The following is an 18,498-nucleotide window of genomic DNA, read 5'->3' on the forward strand; positions in this document are numbered from 1 at the left end:
CTCTGACTTACCCTGCCATTGGCAACAACTAAAAATTCTGGATTTAAAGAAACTGTAGGGGCTTCCCTGGTGGCGCAGTGGTTGAGAGTCCGCCTGCCGATGCAGGGAACGCGGGTTCCTGCCCCGGTCCGGGAAGATCCCACATGCCGCGGAGCGGCTGGGCCCGTGAGCCATGGCCGCTGAGCCTGCGCGTCCTGAGCCTGTGCTCCGCAACAGGAGAGGCCACAACATTGAGAGGCCCGTGTACCAAAAAAAAAAAAAAAAAAAGAAATTGTAAATTTTTTACTAAGTGGTCAAGTTTGGTATCACCAATCATGGGACAGCCTGACATCCTGTCCTCTTGACAGAAGGCAGTGGGAGGTGCACCTCATCATCTACACAATGTAGACACAATGGCCTCAGTCTAATCATGAGGACAAGTCTGAAGTCCAGAACGTCTATGTCACAGTCGGCCTAGACTCTTCATAAAGTTGGGGGGCGGGGGGTGCAGGTGCTGTTCTACGTTGATCAAAAGACACGGCAGCCAGATTCAGTGTATAAGCTTTGACTGGATCCAAATAGAAACAAGAAAAAATAAATAAAGGATTTTTGTTTAATTGGGGTTAATTTGAGTACGGACCACATGCTGGATGAAGCTGTGGAATGAGAGTCGATGTTCTTAGGTATGGAAATGATTGTTCATTGTACAGAACAGTGAATGGTTCCCAAAGCAAGATCCGCAGACTCCTCGGAGACCCCAAAACCCTTTCCAGGGGTTGCTGGGACCCTGGCAGAGGGTTCATGAGGTTGAAACAATTTTAATAATACTACTAAAACATATGCCTTTTTCACTGTGTTGAACTTGCACTGATGATGTAAGAATAAGGGGTAAAACCGCTGCCTTTGCACGAATCAAGGCAATGGCACTAAACTTTACCAGTAGTCATTGTATTCGTCACCATGACGCAGTAGGAAAAAAAAAATGCCCGTTTCATTTAAGAATGTCATTGATGATATAGCAGAAATCATCAATTTAATTAAATCTTGACGCTGGAGTACAGGTGTTTTTAATATCTCGTGATGAAATGGGAAGCATGCATTAAGTACTGCTGCATACCAAGTACGATGACTGTCTTGAGGAAAAGCCCTTGTGCCGATTATCCACTGTTTTTCAGGGAACAGTAGTTACTTGAATGACTGATAAACAATGGTTATTCAGAGTTGGGTATCTGGCAAGCATATTTTAGGAAATGGATGAAATGAGCCCATGACTTCAAGAAAAACCAATAGTGTTTGTTGCCAATGATAATATTCAATTTCCAGCTAAAACCAGCATTTTGGAAAATTTTTATCCACTACCATGAAACTGACAGTGTCCCAACACTTAAAAGACTTTCCTGATGGGATTGATGGTGATATTAATGAATGTGAATTTTTGATATTGTATAATGAAATGTGTCAGCATTTAGAAGATCTGCCTTTCACTGGGTAAACCAATAGTTTCTAAATGATCAAAGTGTGATGTTACAAATTACGCATGGATCCATGAATGTAAACTAGGTGGAAGGAACAGAAGCCATAAAATATGACCAGTTTTGAAACAGAACTAAATAGAATTCCTAAAATAGAATAATTGAAAATTTAAAATCAATGAATATGTTCAGCAGCTGATTAGAGACTGCTAAGGAGACAGACGTGAAGAAAATGACTAATAAAGCAGCAGAGACAAAAAAAGGAATCGGAAATAAGAAATGAAGAGATACGGAAGACAGAGTAAGAACCTAACATGTATCTAACGAGAGTACCAGGAAAAGAGGAAAAAAGGAATGGAGTGCAAAAGCAGTGTTGTTAACTATGAATAAATTTGAAAAATTACTAAGATGAATATACTCCTAAACTAATATTAACTCAAGAAAATAGAGAAAATCTATAATCATTAAAGAAATCGAATAGGTAGGTTCAATTTTTCCCACAGAAAAAACACCTGTCCCTGATAATTTTACTGGTAAGGTCACGTATTTTACACGTAAGAAAGAAATCCAATCTTACACAAACTATTCCAGGGTATAAAAAAGAGGATATATCCACCCTCAATGTGGTTTATAAGGCTTGTATAATCTTTATACCCAAACCAGACAAGACAGCACAGCTAATATCACTCACAAACATAGCTTTAAAAAAACAAAAAGACTAAACTAAATATTAACAAAACTGAATCTTAGGTTGTTCTAACAACAACAAAAACCCAACTTTATGACCAAATTTTGTTTATCCAGGAAGGTAAAATTGTTTAATGGCAAAACTAATTAATACAATTTGCCACTTAACAAATTAAAGGCCCCCCCAAAAAATCTCCATTATCATGTCAATGGAAGCATTAGCTAAAATACAGTATCATTCATTATAAAAACTCTCAACAAACTAGGACAAGAAGAAAACTTAGTGATAAAGTATATTTCTGAAAACCCTACAGCAAGCACAATACTTTATGGGAAAATGTTGAAGCATTCCTTTTTAAACCAGGAAAAGACAAGAAGATCTGCCTTCACCACTTTCAGTCATCTTGTACTAGAGATCTTAACCAGGACAGTAAGAGTAAGGAAAAAAAAGGAATTACTGGAAAGACACAACACTGTGCTATTCTCAGATGGCATGACTCTATCTGGAAAGCCCCAAAGAATGTATAGTGTGGCAAGGATGCATTGTTCTAACAAACAGTTGGAAGACTAAAATTTTAATAAGATACCAAATACACTGGCATCAATGAACATCAAGTAACTGGGAATAAATCTAACAGATGATGCACAAGACATTTACAGTAAAAATTATATTGAAAATCATTATAGAAGATCTAAATTAATATAGACAGATGCCATGTATATGTATACATATATGTATATGGATTGGAACAGTCAATATCTTAGGAACATCAGTGTTATTCCAATCAGACTCCCAACAGATTTCTGAGTGAGTGAGTGAGTGTGTGTGTGTGTGTGTGTGTGTGTGTGTGTGTGTGTGTTGTAATATATAATTCTAGATAATTCTAAACATGTATATGGAAGAGAAAGGGCTAAGGCACTTTTGAAGGTGGGGGGACTTGCCAGGCCAGATTCTAAGAATTTTCATAAGGTGATGGTAATTAAAACAGTGGTACTGGTACAGGGCCAGAAAAACTGTTCAATGGAAGAGAATAAAGAGCTCAGAATAGACTTACACATCCAGGGAAACTTAATTTATGACAGGGCTGGACACTGCAGATGTAAAGAGAAAGGACATACTTTACAATAAACGGTGCTATTGCTTTTCCTTATGGAAAAAAAATTCTGGAGTCCTACTCCACATCATATACCAAAATCATCTCAAAATGGATTAAGAGGGCTTCCCTGGTGGCGCAGTGGTTGAGAGTCCGCCTGCCAATGCAGGGGACACGGGTTCGTGCCCCGGTCCGGGAGGATCCCACATGCCGGAGAGCAACTAAGCCCATGTGCCACAACTACTGAGCCCGCGTGCCACAACTACCGATGCCCGTGCACCTAGAGCCCGTGCTCCACAACAAGAGAAGCCACCGCAATGAGAAGCCCGAGCACCGCAACGAAGAGTAGCCCCCGTTCTCTGCAACTGGCGAAAGCCCATGCGCAGCAACGAAGACCTAATGCAGCCAAAAATAAATAAATAAATTTATTTTTAAAAAATAAATAGGGCTTCCCTGGTGGCGCAGTGGTTGAGAGGCTGCCTGCCGATGCAGGGGACACGCGTTCGTGCCCTGGTCCGGGAAGATCCCACATGCCTCAGAGCGGCTGGGCCCGTGAGCCATGGCCGCTGAGCCTGCACGTCCGGAGCCTGTGCTCCGCAACGGGAGAGGCCACAACAGTGAGAGGCCCGCGTACCGCAAAAAAAAAAAAAAAAAAAAGGATTAAGAAATTAAATGTGAATGAAAAAACTATAAAACTGCTAGCTAGGAGCAATATAGGAGAATAGCTTCATGATTTGAGAATACTTTCATGATTAGGTAAGGTCTGCCTAGGACACAAAAAGTATAAACTATAAAGGAAAAAAACTGATAAATCCATTGCACTAATATCAAGAACTTCTGTTTATCAAAACACACCATAAAGAAAATGAAAAAATAAACCAGGGACTGGGAGAAAACATGTGTAATGCATAGTGACAGAGGATTAGCATCTAAAGTATTTAAAGAACTCGTACAAATCAGTAAGATAAGGACAAGAGAAAAACTGGCAAGATTTGAACAGGCTCTTCACAGGAGAGAGAACATGAATGGGCAATAAACATATGAAAAGATGCTCAATCTCATTAGTATTCAGGGAAATGCAAATTAAAACTATAATGAGATTCCATTCTGTACCCACCAGACTGGCAAAACTTCTAAAGTGTGACAATAGCAAGTGATGGTAAAGACATGGTACAACCGAAATTGTATATGTTGCTGGAGAAAAACGATGCTGGATAGCAATTTATGATGAACAAAATGTGAAGGGGACTTGGCAGGCCAGATATCAAGAATCTTCATAAAAGTTATGGTAATTAAGACAGTGTGGTCCTGGTGCAGGGTCAGACCAATTGATTAACGGAACAGAATACAGAGCCCAGAAACAGACCCACACGTCTACGAAACTTATGTTATTTGGTCAAGCGAAAGATGCATATACCCGATGCCTCAGCCATTCGATTCCTAAGGAAATCTGTGCACCAGTGCGCCAGGAATCACATATCAGAATGTTCACTGCAGAAGTCTTTTCTTTTCAAGAGCAAGAGAAAACCAAAAATGAGAAGGAACCCAAATGTCTGTAAACAGTGGTATTTTGATACAATGAAGGTAATGTTCTATTTCTTAAACTGGTTGGTGAGTAAAAGAGTATTCATTGTATTATTATCCATTACTGTATACCCTAACCACTTCATTGTAATCTTTTCTACTGGTACAATAATTAATTTTTACAAATCAAGGAGAGTCTGGAAATGGAGCAAAAATAAGATGTTAGAACATTAGAGTGTTTTTTCTTTTTTGGGTTTTTTTTTGCCGCACTGGATCAAATCTGCACCCTTGGCAGTGAAAAAGCAAGGAGTCCTAACCACTGGACCGCCAGGGAATTCCCCCAGAGTGTTCTTTCTTTAGGCTCTTCTTAACTCCCCTCAGCTTGGTGGCAGCAGGGCCAACAGCCATGGGTTTAATGGGCTGAATAATGGTCCCCAAAGATGTCTACGTCCTAATCCCCAGACTCTATGAATATTACCTGATATAGCAAAAGAGACTTTGCAGAGTCTCAAAATTAAGGATTTTGAGATGGGAAGATTATCCTGGATTATCTAGGTGGGCCCTAAATGTAATCACAAATGTCCTTCTAAGAGAGACGTAGGGGAAGATATAAAGACAGAAGAGAAGGCAATGTGACCATGGAAGCACAGACTGGAGAGATGCGGCCATAAGCCAACAGCCATCAGACACTCCAAAAGCAAAACATGGATTCTCCACGGAGCTTCCAGAATGAAACACTTCTGCTAACACCTTGGTTTCAGCCCCCCAAAACTCATTTCAGACTTCAGGCCTCCAGATCTGTTAAGAGACTACATTTCTGTTGTAAGCCACTAACTCTGTGGTTCTCTCTTCCAGCAGCAATAGTAGACTAATACAGTGGATAAGGATGCTCAGCTTTACCCGTCTCTTTGTCCCTGATTGTATTCACGCAGCACATCCTCTCCTCTGCCTCCTCTTCTTTCTCAACATTGGCTGCCACAGTGTCTCCCAGGCAGAGACACAGCGGTGGTTTAATCTCCTTTCACACATCAGATGTACCACTTCCCCTGTGAAAGGGCTCCTCCCTACAATTTCCAACCAAAGCCAGAAAAGTCGTTCACACACACCCACAAAATAACCACCCAACGGAAAGAACACTGGCCCGGCAGGAAGGACACTGGAATCCAAGTCCAAGTTCCCCACTGACTGGCTATGTGAACTCAGAAACTGCTCAAAGATGCAATTGGAATGCATTCATCTCTCTATCCCTGGTGCCCAGTGTATGCTTGGCACAAAGCAAATGGTCAATAAATAAGCAGTTAATCAATGAGCAATGAATCAATAACTCTCGAACAAGGATAGAAGGCCTACCCACTGAAAAACAGAATCTTTCCAACAACTCGTATCTCTCTTCCTCCACTATAATAAGGGAAAAGATTAAAATCCTAGAGTTTCAGAGTTGGAAGGTCTTAGGGTTGGAAGCCAGGGGCTCATTGCCTCACTTTAGCACCAATTACCAAAACACTCTTCCTTCTATCATGACAGGAGTTTGTCTTCTAATCGCCCACGAGTCCTAGTCCAAGCCTCTAACCACATAAAACAAACCTCTTTCTTCCACATCAGAACACTTTCAGAAATTGGAGACTTGGCCTCAAGTCCTGGCCTAGCCGATCATGTTACTGACCTTGATGAATGACCTAAAACTAAACCCTCATGCCCCATCTTCCTTGTCTGTCAACAAGAGCCTGAAATCACTAAGAGCCCCTCTAGCTCCAAGAAGCGGGGTGGAAAACATCACCCCCTTGGTGTTCAATCCCTCATCATTTCAAACTATCCATCGGGTTTTAAATTTTAATGCTTTATTTTTTACTTTTAGAATTGCTTCTTTTCCCGTGGGCCCATTCCTCTCCCTGCTCCAGCCCGACACCTGCTATTTTCTTGTATGTTCTTTACTTTTTCATTTTAGAAAGATTTATTCTAAGGTCTCCAAGTATTAATAGTTACTTTATATAAATAATATACAATTAATATAGGTATGCTATTTACCTATTTGTTTATTTATTTCTGGAGGGCTAATCCTGCCTTGTAGTGTTTGTTAACTCCTGCTTAGGAGCGGGGTTCATAATTTTGGAGTATGAATTCATGTGCTTTGGGGCTAATTCTGTATGATGTGTATTGAGAGCTCTTAGAGAGACTGGATTAATTTCTGTCAGATGTCCCAGGAGTAACGCTGGCCCAAGACCAATGTTTATGTTAATCTCTCAGCTAAGGGTACGCAGACCGTGCAGAATGTGTTAAACCCCAAATCCAGATGAGGACAGGTCCAAAAATGGTATCAAATTCCCAAGGGAGATTTTCCCTCCACCAAGAACCCTGGGCAAGACAGACAAGCTTCACTGTCATCTCTCAGTGCTTGGGGGTCTATGCTTTTACTAAGGATTATGCTGCAGAATCGCCCTTCAAGTCTGCACTTTATGCCAACGTTCAGCTCTGACTTAATACCCCACAGACTCAAGGCCCCTCTTTTCTCTATTGAGATATTAAAACCAAGTTAGGCCAATCCTCCAGTGTGGTATATTAAAGATGGCTGCGAACTATTTGCTACCCCACTCATGGGGAGGTAGTCTAATCCCCCTCTCTTCAAATCTAGTATGGCCTTAAGTGACTTGTTTGGCCAATAGAATGCAGCAGAAGTATCATCCTGGGACTTCTGAGACCAGCTCGTAAAAAGTCTTGCAGTTTCTATCGATGCTTCTTAGACACGCATTCTTGCAGTTCTGAGCTACCATGTAAGCAACTTGACTATCCTGAGGCCTCCATGCTGGAGAAATCACATAGATAGACCAGATGAAGAGGCCTTAAAACACACAAAAAGAGACAGCCAGGGCTTCCCTGGTGGCGCAGTGGTTAAGAATCCGCCTGCTAATGCAGGGGACACAGGTTCAAGCTCTGGTCCGGGAAGATCCCACATGCCGTGGAGCAACTAAGCCCATGCGCCACAACTACTGAACCTGCACTCTAGAGCCTGTGAGCCACAACTACTGAGCCCACATGCCACAACTACTGAAGCCCGTGCGTCTAGAGCCCATGCTCCACAACAAGAGAAGCCACCACAATGAGAAGCCCACGCACTGCAACGAAGAGTAGCCCCCACTCGCCGCAACTAGAGAAAGCCCGCATGCAGCAACGAAGACCCAACACAGCCAAAAATAAATAAATAAAAATAAATAATCTTTTTTTTAAAAAAAGAAAGAGACAGCCAGTCTGCCACTGCCATTTGCATCATCCCAGTTGAGACCCAGACATCATGGAGCAGAAATGAGTTTTGTGTTTAGTGTCCTGTCCAACTTCCTGTCCACAGAGCCAGGAGAGATGATAACAAAACGTCTGTTGTTTTAAGCTAAATCTCAGGGTAGTCTGTCGTGCAGCTGCTACAGTACTGGTTTACAGCCTTGCAAAATGATTCCCTCTCTGTTTTGTCTCCTGGCAAATTTACTTACTTAAAAGCTCTGCTATACTTTTAGGGGATCGCTGTTGTATTTCATGCAAGATTTTTAGAAAAATGTTCAATTCAGTTTTAGTAGGGAGGGGTTTCAGACTATATAGTTTTCTATACTGCCAGAAATAGAAATCAAATCTTTCAATTTACAGATGAGAAAATTGAGGCTTAGAGAGATTAGGTTACTTGCCATGGTCACAAATCAAGGTTCTACAAACCTAGGTTTAAGAAACGATCTTCTAACCCCAGAGGGAATACAAAGTCATCATTTGTATACATTTTAAACATGTTCTATGAGCTTAGAACTGCTGGGAAAAACGGCTGTGAACAAGATAAAAGTCTCAAACGTCATGGAGAACAAATCCTAGTGGAGAGACAGACCAGAAACAAGCAAGCAAAAGAATTAGAAGCATAGTTTCAGGGAGGGACAAAAGCACAGAGGTGTGGGTGGGGTGTATCTTGGAGAAGGTGGTCAAAAGAGGCCTCTCCTGAATAGGTGACATGTAAGCAGAGACCTAAATGGAAAGAGGGAAAGGGCCACGCATGATCCAGGGCAGTGTGTTCAGGGCAGAGGAGACAGCAAGTGCAAAGGCCCCTGGGTGGGATAAGCTTGTCGCCTTCTAGGAACAGTGAGCATGATGGGACTGAGCGAGTGAGGGGGGAACAGTACAAGGTGAGGTCAGGGCAGTGGGCAGGGGCCAGGCCTTGCTGAGTCTTGCTGACAATGGTAAGGAGTCTGAATTTTATTCTTAGTGTGACGGGAGTTCTTTAGACAGTTTTTGTTTGTTTGTTTGTTTTGCGGTACGCAGGCCTCTCACTGCTGTGGCCTCTCCCGTTGCAGAGCACAGGCTCCTGACGCGTAGGCTTCAGCGGCCATGGCTCACGGGCCCAGCCGCTCCGTGGCCTGTGGGATCCTCCCAGACCGGGGCACGAATCCGTGTCCCCTGCATCAGCAGGTGGACTCTCAACCACTGAGCCACCAGGGAAGCCCTTTTAGACAGTTTTTAAACAGCTAAGACCTACTTTATGGGTTTTTTTAAAAAATTTTTTTCCTTTATTATATTTAATTAATTTATTGAAATATAGTTGATTTACAATGTTGTGTTACTTTCTGGTGTACAGCAAAGTGATTCAGTTATACAAATATATATATTTATTCTTTTTCATATTCTTTTCCATTATGGTTTATTACAGGATATTGAATATAGTTCCCCTGTGCTACACAGTAGGTCCTTATTGTTTATTATTTTATATTTAGTAGTTTGTATGTTAGCCCCAAACTCCTAACTTATCTGTCCCCCACCCCCTTTCCCCTTTGGTAACCATAAGTTTGTTTTCTATGTAAGACCTATCTCACATTTTTTTTTTTTTTGGACGCGCCATGCAGCTTGCAGGATCTTAGTTCCCCGACCTGGGACTGAACCTGCGCCCACAGCAGTGAAAGCGCGGAGTCCTAACCACTGGACCACCAGGGAATTCCCCTATCTTACATTTTAAACAACGTCGACATTGGAGAGATGGGAGTAGAAGCAGGGAAAGCAATTAGGAGAGTTTTGAAATGGTCCAGGAGAGCAATAATTTGGGGTTGGAACAGGGCGGTGGCAGTGGAGGTGGGAGTTGATTGGGCAGGGAGGGTTTGAAGGTAGGGCTGAGAGGACTCACTGACACGCCTGGATTCCGCAGCACACAGTGTCTGGCATGAAGCATTTACAGAGCCCACTGGGTCCTGTGACTTCCTCAGGAGGGGCATCGAGGGACCAGTGGTTCTTGGCCTCATGTGCTCATGAGAAAAAGTCCTTTCATGTTCCTGTAAACCCACCGTGAGTCCCCAGCGTGAGTCGACTGTGTTTCTCCAGCTTCTTTCTCACGGTGGGTTGTAACCCACCCTCTTGAATAGCACGAGCTGCTCACCGCAATATCCTGTCTGACGGGCATTGTCTTGGCGGTTTAAACCCCAGTTGCAGCAAGACTAAATTTTACATAGATCACGGTTCGGCAGCCCACTTGTGAAAGGTTCGTAGTTGAGCACTGGGTTGGTGGAATCCAGTTAGGCTATTCAGAACTCATACAAATCAGGGCTGGGACCTCTCGGAATCAGAGGGATGAACCACAGTCCAGCACAAATGGATGACTTGGGATTGAATTCCCATTTACAGCCAATAGTGGGAATATTAGGCAAGTCCATTTCTGTTCATTTCGCAGGGGAGATGATGACACTCTGAATCCTGACTCAGTGCTTCTCAAGTTTCATGGGGGTCTTGTCAAAATGCAGATTCCCCAGGCCTTGGGTGGGGCCCCGGATTCTGCATTCCTAACTAGCTCCCGGTGATGCTGATGTGGTTGGTGCACAGACCACTCTTTGAATAGAGAGGTCCTGACTCATTCATGAGCCAACATATACTCATTGGGCACTTACTACCCATGAAGAGCGGAGAGGGAGACTAAGAAACAGATGTGGGAGGTAAAGGCACAAACCACCACGTCACAAGGTACAAAGTGACAATGCCACACTGGGGCCCCAGGAACAGAACTCTTTCTTCAGTTAGGGGCCCCAAGGGAGGTTTCCTGGAGGAAGGTAGATGGAGGCCAACACGGAGAGTGTAATGACAATAGTAGGGCACCTTCAAGGTCTTTATCCATGGAATAGCATGTCCTCTGCAATTGCTGATTTCTCCTCAAAATTAAGACTTCCTTTTAAAACTCAAAAACAAGATAAAGAAAAGAGGTGAAAAGGAGAGTGAGAGATTTTTCTAACATGAAGAGGTAAAGGAGTGTGTTAGGACTGTCCCAGTTGCAAGAAGAAAAAAAAAAAACCATCTTACACCAACTTCAACAAAAAAGGACATTTATAGGTTTGCAAAGCTGGTTAGGATTCATTCATTCAACATATACGGTGGTCACTGGGGCTGTTCACAGATGTTTAGTCAGACTGTAATTCTCCACCCACTTGAATTCAGGCTTGGTTATATGATTGTCTTGGGCTGATGATATGTGAGCAGAAGTGACACGTGTCACTCCCGGTTAGAGGTCCTTAAGCGCTGGTGCACGACTCTCCATCTTTCCTTCCCTACTCCAGTGAGTCCTGGCGCCTTGTGCTGCAATGATAGCGCCCTAAGACAAAGGAGCCTCCGTCAGCCTGAGCCTCTGGTGACGACGGTAAGCAGGTTGCCTCTGCCAACCCACAGCGCACAGGCAGCGTAAAGCAAGAGACCAACCTGTGCTGTCTCCAGCCACCGGGATTTGAGAGCTGTTACTGCAGCATAGCCCAGTCCATCCTCACCACTACAATAAATGCTTAATTAACACAAGCACTATTCAAGGCCTTCATTCTAGGATATGGGGCAGATCAAGGCCTTAAACGAGGAGCTGCAGGAACCGGGGCCTGAGTCACCAGAATCAAGCCAGCTTCCGGCTCTCTGTGCCTGTATCTCATCTCTGTTTACCTCTGCTTTGTCATACTTCGCCCCTTTGGCCACCATGCCTTCTCCATGTGCCAGGCAGCCACCAGTAGCCCCACCTTCACATCTTTCCAGCTCTGGGTCCCATAGGCAAGGCTCTCCTCTCCCAGCTTCAAATCAAGACACCCTGGGGAAGGATCTAGGGGTTCCGTTTGGGCCACAGACCCACCTCTGGACCAATCTCTGTGCCCAAGGAAATGTGTCGCTGGGCCTGAGTCCCTGCCCACCTCCATGGTTGAGTGGAGGGTGATAGGATGGGGTATGTGACCAGAGGGGAATGGGAAATGCATTTGGAAGCCCAGAGTACCATCCACAGATCCCTAAAGGAGATGGAAAGGATGTGAATACACAAGTACATGAGAGCAGCCAAGGTAGAATGTAACTGAGCTGTGACAGGTGAAGGGCAAAGGAAAAAGGGAAAATGTGGCATATGTGTGGTCACCCTAAGAGGAAAGGAGCAGACTGGAGAGCCACTGGCTGGACAGCTCCCTGTGCTGGCGTCAAGGAGGTACCTATGGCCTAGAACTGCCAGGTGACTGACAAAGCCTGGTGGGGGCAGGGTGTCAGGAGGGGATGTTAACTCAGTTAAAGGATGCTCCTCCTGTCTACTAATTTAGGGAAGCTTCTTAAAACTCTGACAGTGGGACAGACCTTCTGTGATCAGGAACAGGCTGAGTTTGGGAGAGCAAATACTTTAAACTTATAATTTTTTTTTTTTTTTTTGGCCACACCATGCGGTATGTGGGATCTTAGTTCCCCGACCAGGGATTGAACCAGCGCCCCCTGCAGCAGAAGCACGGAGTCTTAAACACTGGACCACCAAATAAGTCCTGGGGGAGCAAATACTGAGCCAACATGTGTGCCCCCGTTACCATCATCCCTGCACGAATAATTCAGGGGTCTCCTTCCCCACTGAGCCCAACTCAGCTTCATACCCCATCTCAAGACAGGTCCCAGGCAGCCTCCCATCAATTAAAAGAGATAAAACCTACTAGCCATCCTGGTCTAGGTACACATGCCATGCTTGAGGGCCTATAATACCAGATTAACTGTCAAGATTCCTTCAGACACCCCTACTGTGTGCCAGATACTTGGTCCTTTATATTTACTTTTTCTCTAAAATCAAAGGAAAGGCCCTGGGTGTGACTAAAACAACCCAGAGGGAAAACAGTGTGCTTCTATGTGAAGATGGATGAGATCTGAGGGTTCAGAACAAACCCGTATGTATGTAACTATTCATCTTCCAATCCATCAGGGCCTTCCCAAGGCCCTGAAGTGAGAGGAAAATATTCTCATGGCCCAAATGCAAACCCCCTCCTGTTGGTTCTCGGAAAAATTCCCACAGACACCAAGAATCCTGGTAACCGGTTGGGCATGTGCACAGCTCATTGTTGGCAATAAAACTGCAAAGGTAACATATACCCTGACTACTGCACGGCCAAGTCTACCCCATCCCCAAGCCTCTTGAAATCCCTTGGAAAATACACACACACACACACACACACACACACACACACACACATATACACACACGACACACATACACAACACAAAATGGCAGCCTCACTAGGTGGCTACTGAGGGTCTGACCCGCCTTCTCTCATTCTTCCCAGGGCTCTTCCAACCCCCCGACAATACACACTACAAAGAGGATAGCTCGCTTTAGAAGGAAGGGGAAAACTGAGCCATTAATAACCAGGTGAGACCCTCACTTGTCAGCTACCCTTGAAATAAGACACAGCAGGAGGAAGTGCACAAAAGCTACTTCCCAGCAGGCAGCCAGGATTAATAAACAAAGATCAGGGCAGAAGAACAGCAGCGAAATCTAGGTTGATGTTTTTCACTTCCTTGAGGATACGGCCCCTGTTTATAAATAAACACAGTGCATGTAGGCTGGCTGGGGGACTTGAGGGAAAGGAAGGGGCCCAGAGGAGCACTGGCTCTTGGAATTATTAAGACCTCCAAGATGATGCTGGCCAATAATATTGTATCATAGACCGGGAGCAGGGCCCCAGCGCAGGTGCAAGTTGCCCTTAGGATTCTGCAGGCGGGTCAGACCAGCACTTGGACTAGAACCTAACGTCTTTCCTCTCACAATTCAACTGAAACAGTCACCCAGCTCCTACCCTGCACCACACCCAGTGCCAAGAAAGAAATCATCAACTAACCTGAACCCTCCATTAACAGGATCATTTTTCTGCATTCCCCTTTTGAAAGCAGGCCCCAAAGAAAGGTAAGTTTTTGTTTAAGAGTGTATGTTTTTTTCTTTTTTTTCCATTTGCGTTGCAACAGTTGAGGAACATCTTGAGGACAGCCCACATTCCTTCCAGGCTTCTCTACATGTCCCTCCCTGACCCAGGGCACAGAGACTTCATGCTCGAGACAGTCCTAGGACTTAGCTAGATCTTCAGCTATCAACTCAAGACTGTTTTAAACATCAGACTCTACCTTCCAAAAACTAACATTTTTTAAAGATGTGCAATGTGGGAAAATGACATTTTCCGGCATAGCTATTGGTTACTTATGAATTAGGACTCTCTTTTTCCCCATGCAGTGAGTTGGAGTTTGGGTCTACTAACCCAGTAAGTGGTGGGAAGCTCTGGATCCATTTAGCCAACATCCTGGGCCTCAGCCAAAATTCTGTCCAGAGACAATGAGGCAAAACCTGCTCCTTGGAATAAATGCTTCAAGATAGTGCATTCTCCCAAGAAGACACAGAGCGACCTCTGTATGCCCGCTTCAATGCACAGTTTGAAATGCTTCCACACCTAGGCCTTGAGTTGTTTGGAAAGAAAACAAAGTATTTTAAAGGAGGCGAGCAGACCAGTCCTAAATGAGCTCCCATGTTCCATGCAGATATCAACCAGGTTTCAACAAGGCCAGCCTTGCCACTGCACTAATATTTCTTCCTTAATTCTTCCCAAGCTAAGCCAAGGGAGTTAGGAGGAAGACAGCTGGCAAGAGAGCAGCATCTCAAATTGGTTCCCATCCCAACAGCTTTGCCCAGTGGGCACAAGCCTGTCCCGATGCCCACTAACCTCTGTCCCCAGGGGATGACAATGACCAGCTCCCCTGCTTATCCTAAGGTCTCTGATCTCACTCAACACAACCAACTGAGTGCACTTGAAGTGCCAGGTGGTTCAAAAAAGAGCCTTGGGAGGGGGCAAGAGGTGGGAGGGGGCAAAAAACGACCACCATTGCCCTAAAAACGCTCACAGCCCACGGCAACACAGTCACCATCACAGCTGGCTGTCCCCAGACACCATCAGCTTGTCTTGACGCCTCTGGTTGGAAGGAAGACGCTCCCCCCACATCCTCAGAGCACAGTGACAGGTCTTCCTTAAATGTTCTTTGATGGGACAGAGGCTTACGAAACCATGAAAAGATTGCTTATAGGAAAAGGGACCTGTGGACAAAATCATAGGATGCCATACTAGAGGTCTCGAAAGCTTGAAAGAGATCAGTTTAGGTCAAGGACAGGCAGAGGTGGAAAGGGCACTGACCCCCAAATCCAGAGCCTGTGTTCTTCACCAGCTCACCTCGTGTCCTTGGGCAAAGCACACTCCTCTGCAGTTTTACAGATGAGGGGAGGACTGGCTCAGTGGTTTTTATTAGCAGTAAAACCCATGTAGTTTCCAAATTATATTTTATATAGAACCCCAGTATATAAAACAAAGAAAAGGAATCAGGGCTGGGAACCCAGAGCCCGCCCACTCAGGCTGAGTGGCCTTCAGGGAAGCCAGTTGGAAAACTGCAGGAATAATGTCTGAAAGCCCCTTCCAGAGCTCTTACAACCTCTCTCGGAGGATGGGAGGGAACACTCATTGACTGAATGTCCTCTGTGGTACTTGGCAATTTAGAAATCACGTATCATCGAAATCTTTGCAACAGTAAAGTGAGATTAACTAGGGCTTGCGAACTAGGATCTCCTGTGATCTGAGCTGTGAACTGGGATCTGTTGGCAAGAGGCAGAACTGGGATTTGAATCAAGGGTTTTCTGACTCCAAACATGGCATTTCTACTCTTTGCTAAGAGGTTTGTAGAAATTTGGGCTGAGTCGATAATTTCCTTGCATGGTAAATATAAACATATGTGCATATATGCCTAGGGAAACACAGCTTGACGAATATACTTCTCAAATTTTTCATCAGCTATCTCTGTAAGGGAATAGTGCAGATGATTTTCCATCTATGGACCTACATTTTCTAATTTTCCTATAGTGAACAGGTATGAGTTACGCAAAACAGGTGCTGCTTATTAAAATGGTTTTAACAACTCACAACTGACACATCCATGTTGGGTTTCTATACAGAATTAGGGGCTGAAGGGACAGGTCCTATCTCTGACCTTTTGGAGTTGACAGTGGGAATAACAACCCCAAATCTCACAAATTCTCCCTTGGAGCACAGGGTCCTGGGCTGACCAGAGGGGCAGTTCTCACGGTCATTTAAATTCTCTGAAATGCAATTCTTCACTTCTGGGGAGTGTGGTTGTTTTAGAAAGTAACTGCTAGCCCCTGAGACCCCACCCAAACATATGTTTCTCCCCTTCACCCCTCTTAGTTGTCTAGTATACAGGGGGTGGGTGCTAATAAAATTAAAGACGGTCACATGGACCCCAGACCAGAAACCCTGGCTGCTCAGTGTTCCAGCCCCAGCCCAGGAGGACCTATAGGGAGTGAGTCCTCCAGCCTGGCCAACTCAACTCTCTGGCCCACCCTGAGGCACCCCCACCCCCACCCCCCAGAAGCCACCTGCAAATCTGACAATCACGGCACTACTTCAGGAGAAAAAAAAATACCACCCGGAAGGCAAGACAGGCCTTGATCAGGCATGAGGCGGGGCCAGCCGTGCCAGCCACTTCCCTGGGTTATTCATGCCACCTCTGCCCGCAGGAATCTTCCAAACATTTAACATGCTTCCTCTAGGTACAGCACAAATCCCCAGCAGGTGGCAACAGCTGTGGAGAGGCCAGCAAGGAATGAATGACTTGGGGGCCGAGAGGGACATACACTGGCCTTGGGAAGAAAGCTCATAATGGTGGCCAGGAGACAATGCTGAGAATGGCTTCAGAAGGCTACCCTGACCGGCTTCTTTGAAAATCAGGCAAGAAGGGTAGGAGATGGGAGGTGTTCCCAAACGTGGGGAGTGATGGCGCACAATCAACCAGAGTCGGGAGCCCCTCTTCCTCAGACAAAGAAAAAGCCGGAATGGTACCACCGGCTCCCACACCCCAGAACAATTTCACCCCGGCTCCCCAAGCAGGTGGCAAATCTGTCCTGACTCAGGCAAGGATGGTTAGGAAAGGAGGGGGACTGGAATAGATGGCCATGTCTACCTCCAAAGGAGAACAAATCCACGAGGGAAGGAGCTCTTCAAAGGTCCACTCGGCTCTGGGGCTTGACAGAGCAAAACGCCCCCGCGCCCACCCGCAATGGCTTCACACAAGGCCTCACCCCAGATGACTCTGCGCTCTCCCACAAGGCCTGGCAGGTGTCATCGCCACCGTCAGTGTGGCCGTCTGTCACTTGGAAATTTCCCGTGAATTCCCGGAGATGCCCGTCTCTCTCTCTCCTTCAAACGCCCCGCCCAAGGAATCAGACAAGGGGACGCGGGGCGGCTACCCCAAGATTCGGGTCTGTCCTCCTCCGTCCTACTTGCCTAGGCCGCTGTCCATTTGAGAACCCTAAAAAGGAGGAGTATTTTTCAACCCCCTTAGGAGCCCTGCCTCCAGCTCTCCGCCCTTCTCCACGCCGATCCCTCCAGGCAGCGCCCCAGGCTCTTCTGGGCTCTGTCATTTTCACCTGACAAAAGCGTGGCGGCGGGGCGCGGCAACGGGCGACCCCAGGCCAACATTTCTTCCCAAGGAGAGGGACACGTGTCCCCGCGGCGCACTCACTCGGGGTCTCGGCCAAGCCCACCAAGCGGGGGAACAAAGCGGCCGGGCGCGGCTCGACGCGGACCCCAGCGAAGCCCCGTGCGCCCCCAGCCCTCGCGGCCCCGCCCGCCGGGCCCCCGCGCCCGGGCCGGGCCCCGCAGGGCAGCAGCCGCGTTCTGTGCCGCCCGCTCGCCCGCGACCTCGGCACCTACTGTACCTGCTAAATTTAGCGGCCGCCGGGTATTAATAGCCGGAACGACCGGGGCGGGCGCTGCAGGGGCACGCGCAGCCCGGGGGCCGGGGGCCGGAGAAGGAGGGGAAGGAAGGAAGGGACGCGGGGAAGAAGGCCACTTACACCACCAGCCTGGAGATGATCCACGCCACCATGGCGGGGGGCGGGCGGGCGCGGCCCGGCGGCGCGGCGCGTCTCGGATGCTGGCGGCTGCGGCGCTCCGGGCACGTCTGTCCGCGCACGGCCGCCGCCGCCAGACTGAACGCGCCCGCCGCCCTGCCAGGCGCTGGCGCGTCGGCGCAGCCGCGGCACGTTCCGGCGGCGGCGGCTGCCCCAGCCCCCCGGGGTACGGCGGGCCCGCGGCGATTGGGCGGCGAGCCGTTCGGGCACCAGCGGGGCCCGCCCCGCCCCGCTTGACCCGGGCCCCAGGCTGAATTCGGGAGGTTCCTCTGCGCGCCCCGGTGCCCCCGCCGCTCACAGGGGACCCTGAGGTGGTCCAGTAGGCAAGGCAGAGACCCGGGGGCCGCCCCACCATCTGTGCTCCAGTGGGGAAACTGAGGCCTGGATCTTGGGAATCTGTCTCCACCTGTTCTGATTCAGATACAGTCATCCCTCGCTCTGATACGGATACTGCGATAGCCTAATAAGGGACTTCACTGTGTCCAGATATGACCCCTCCAGTTGTCCCCCACAAGGC

At 46.7% G+C, this 18,498-nt stretch overlaps 1 protein-coding gene across 4 annotated transcripts in view; it reads right to left on the bottom strand.

Moving 5' to 3' along the window:
• Nucleotides 1-17,956, bottom strand: part of REEP1 (receptor accessory protein 1) — a gene marked incomplete at both ends in the record, with an annotated part of 107,641 nt that extends 89,685 nt beyond the window's left edge. For all 4 annotated transcript variants that reach the window (XM_082851972.1, XM_082851971.1, XM_082851970.1 and 1 more), the window contains one exon: nt 17,925-17,956. In XM_082851972.1, coding sequence (XP_082708098.1) covers nt 17,925-17,956 — 32 coding nt within the window. The remainder of the gene's footprint in view (nt 1-17,924) is intronic.
• Nucleotides 17,957-18,498: the final 542 nt, after the last annotated feature.

This window comes from Leucopleurus acutus (genome assembly GCF_964270905.1).
Source record: "Leucopleurus acutus genome assembly, chromosome: 12".
Classification (NCBI taxonomy): domain Eukaryota; kingdom Metazoa; phylum Chordata; class Mammalia; order Artiodactyla; family Delphinidae; genus Leucopleurus; species Leucopleurus acutus.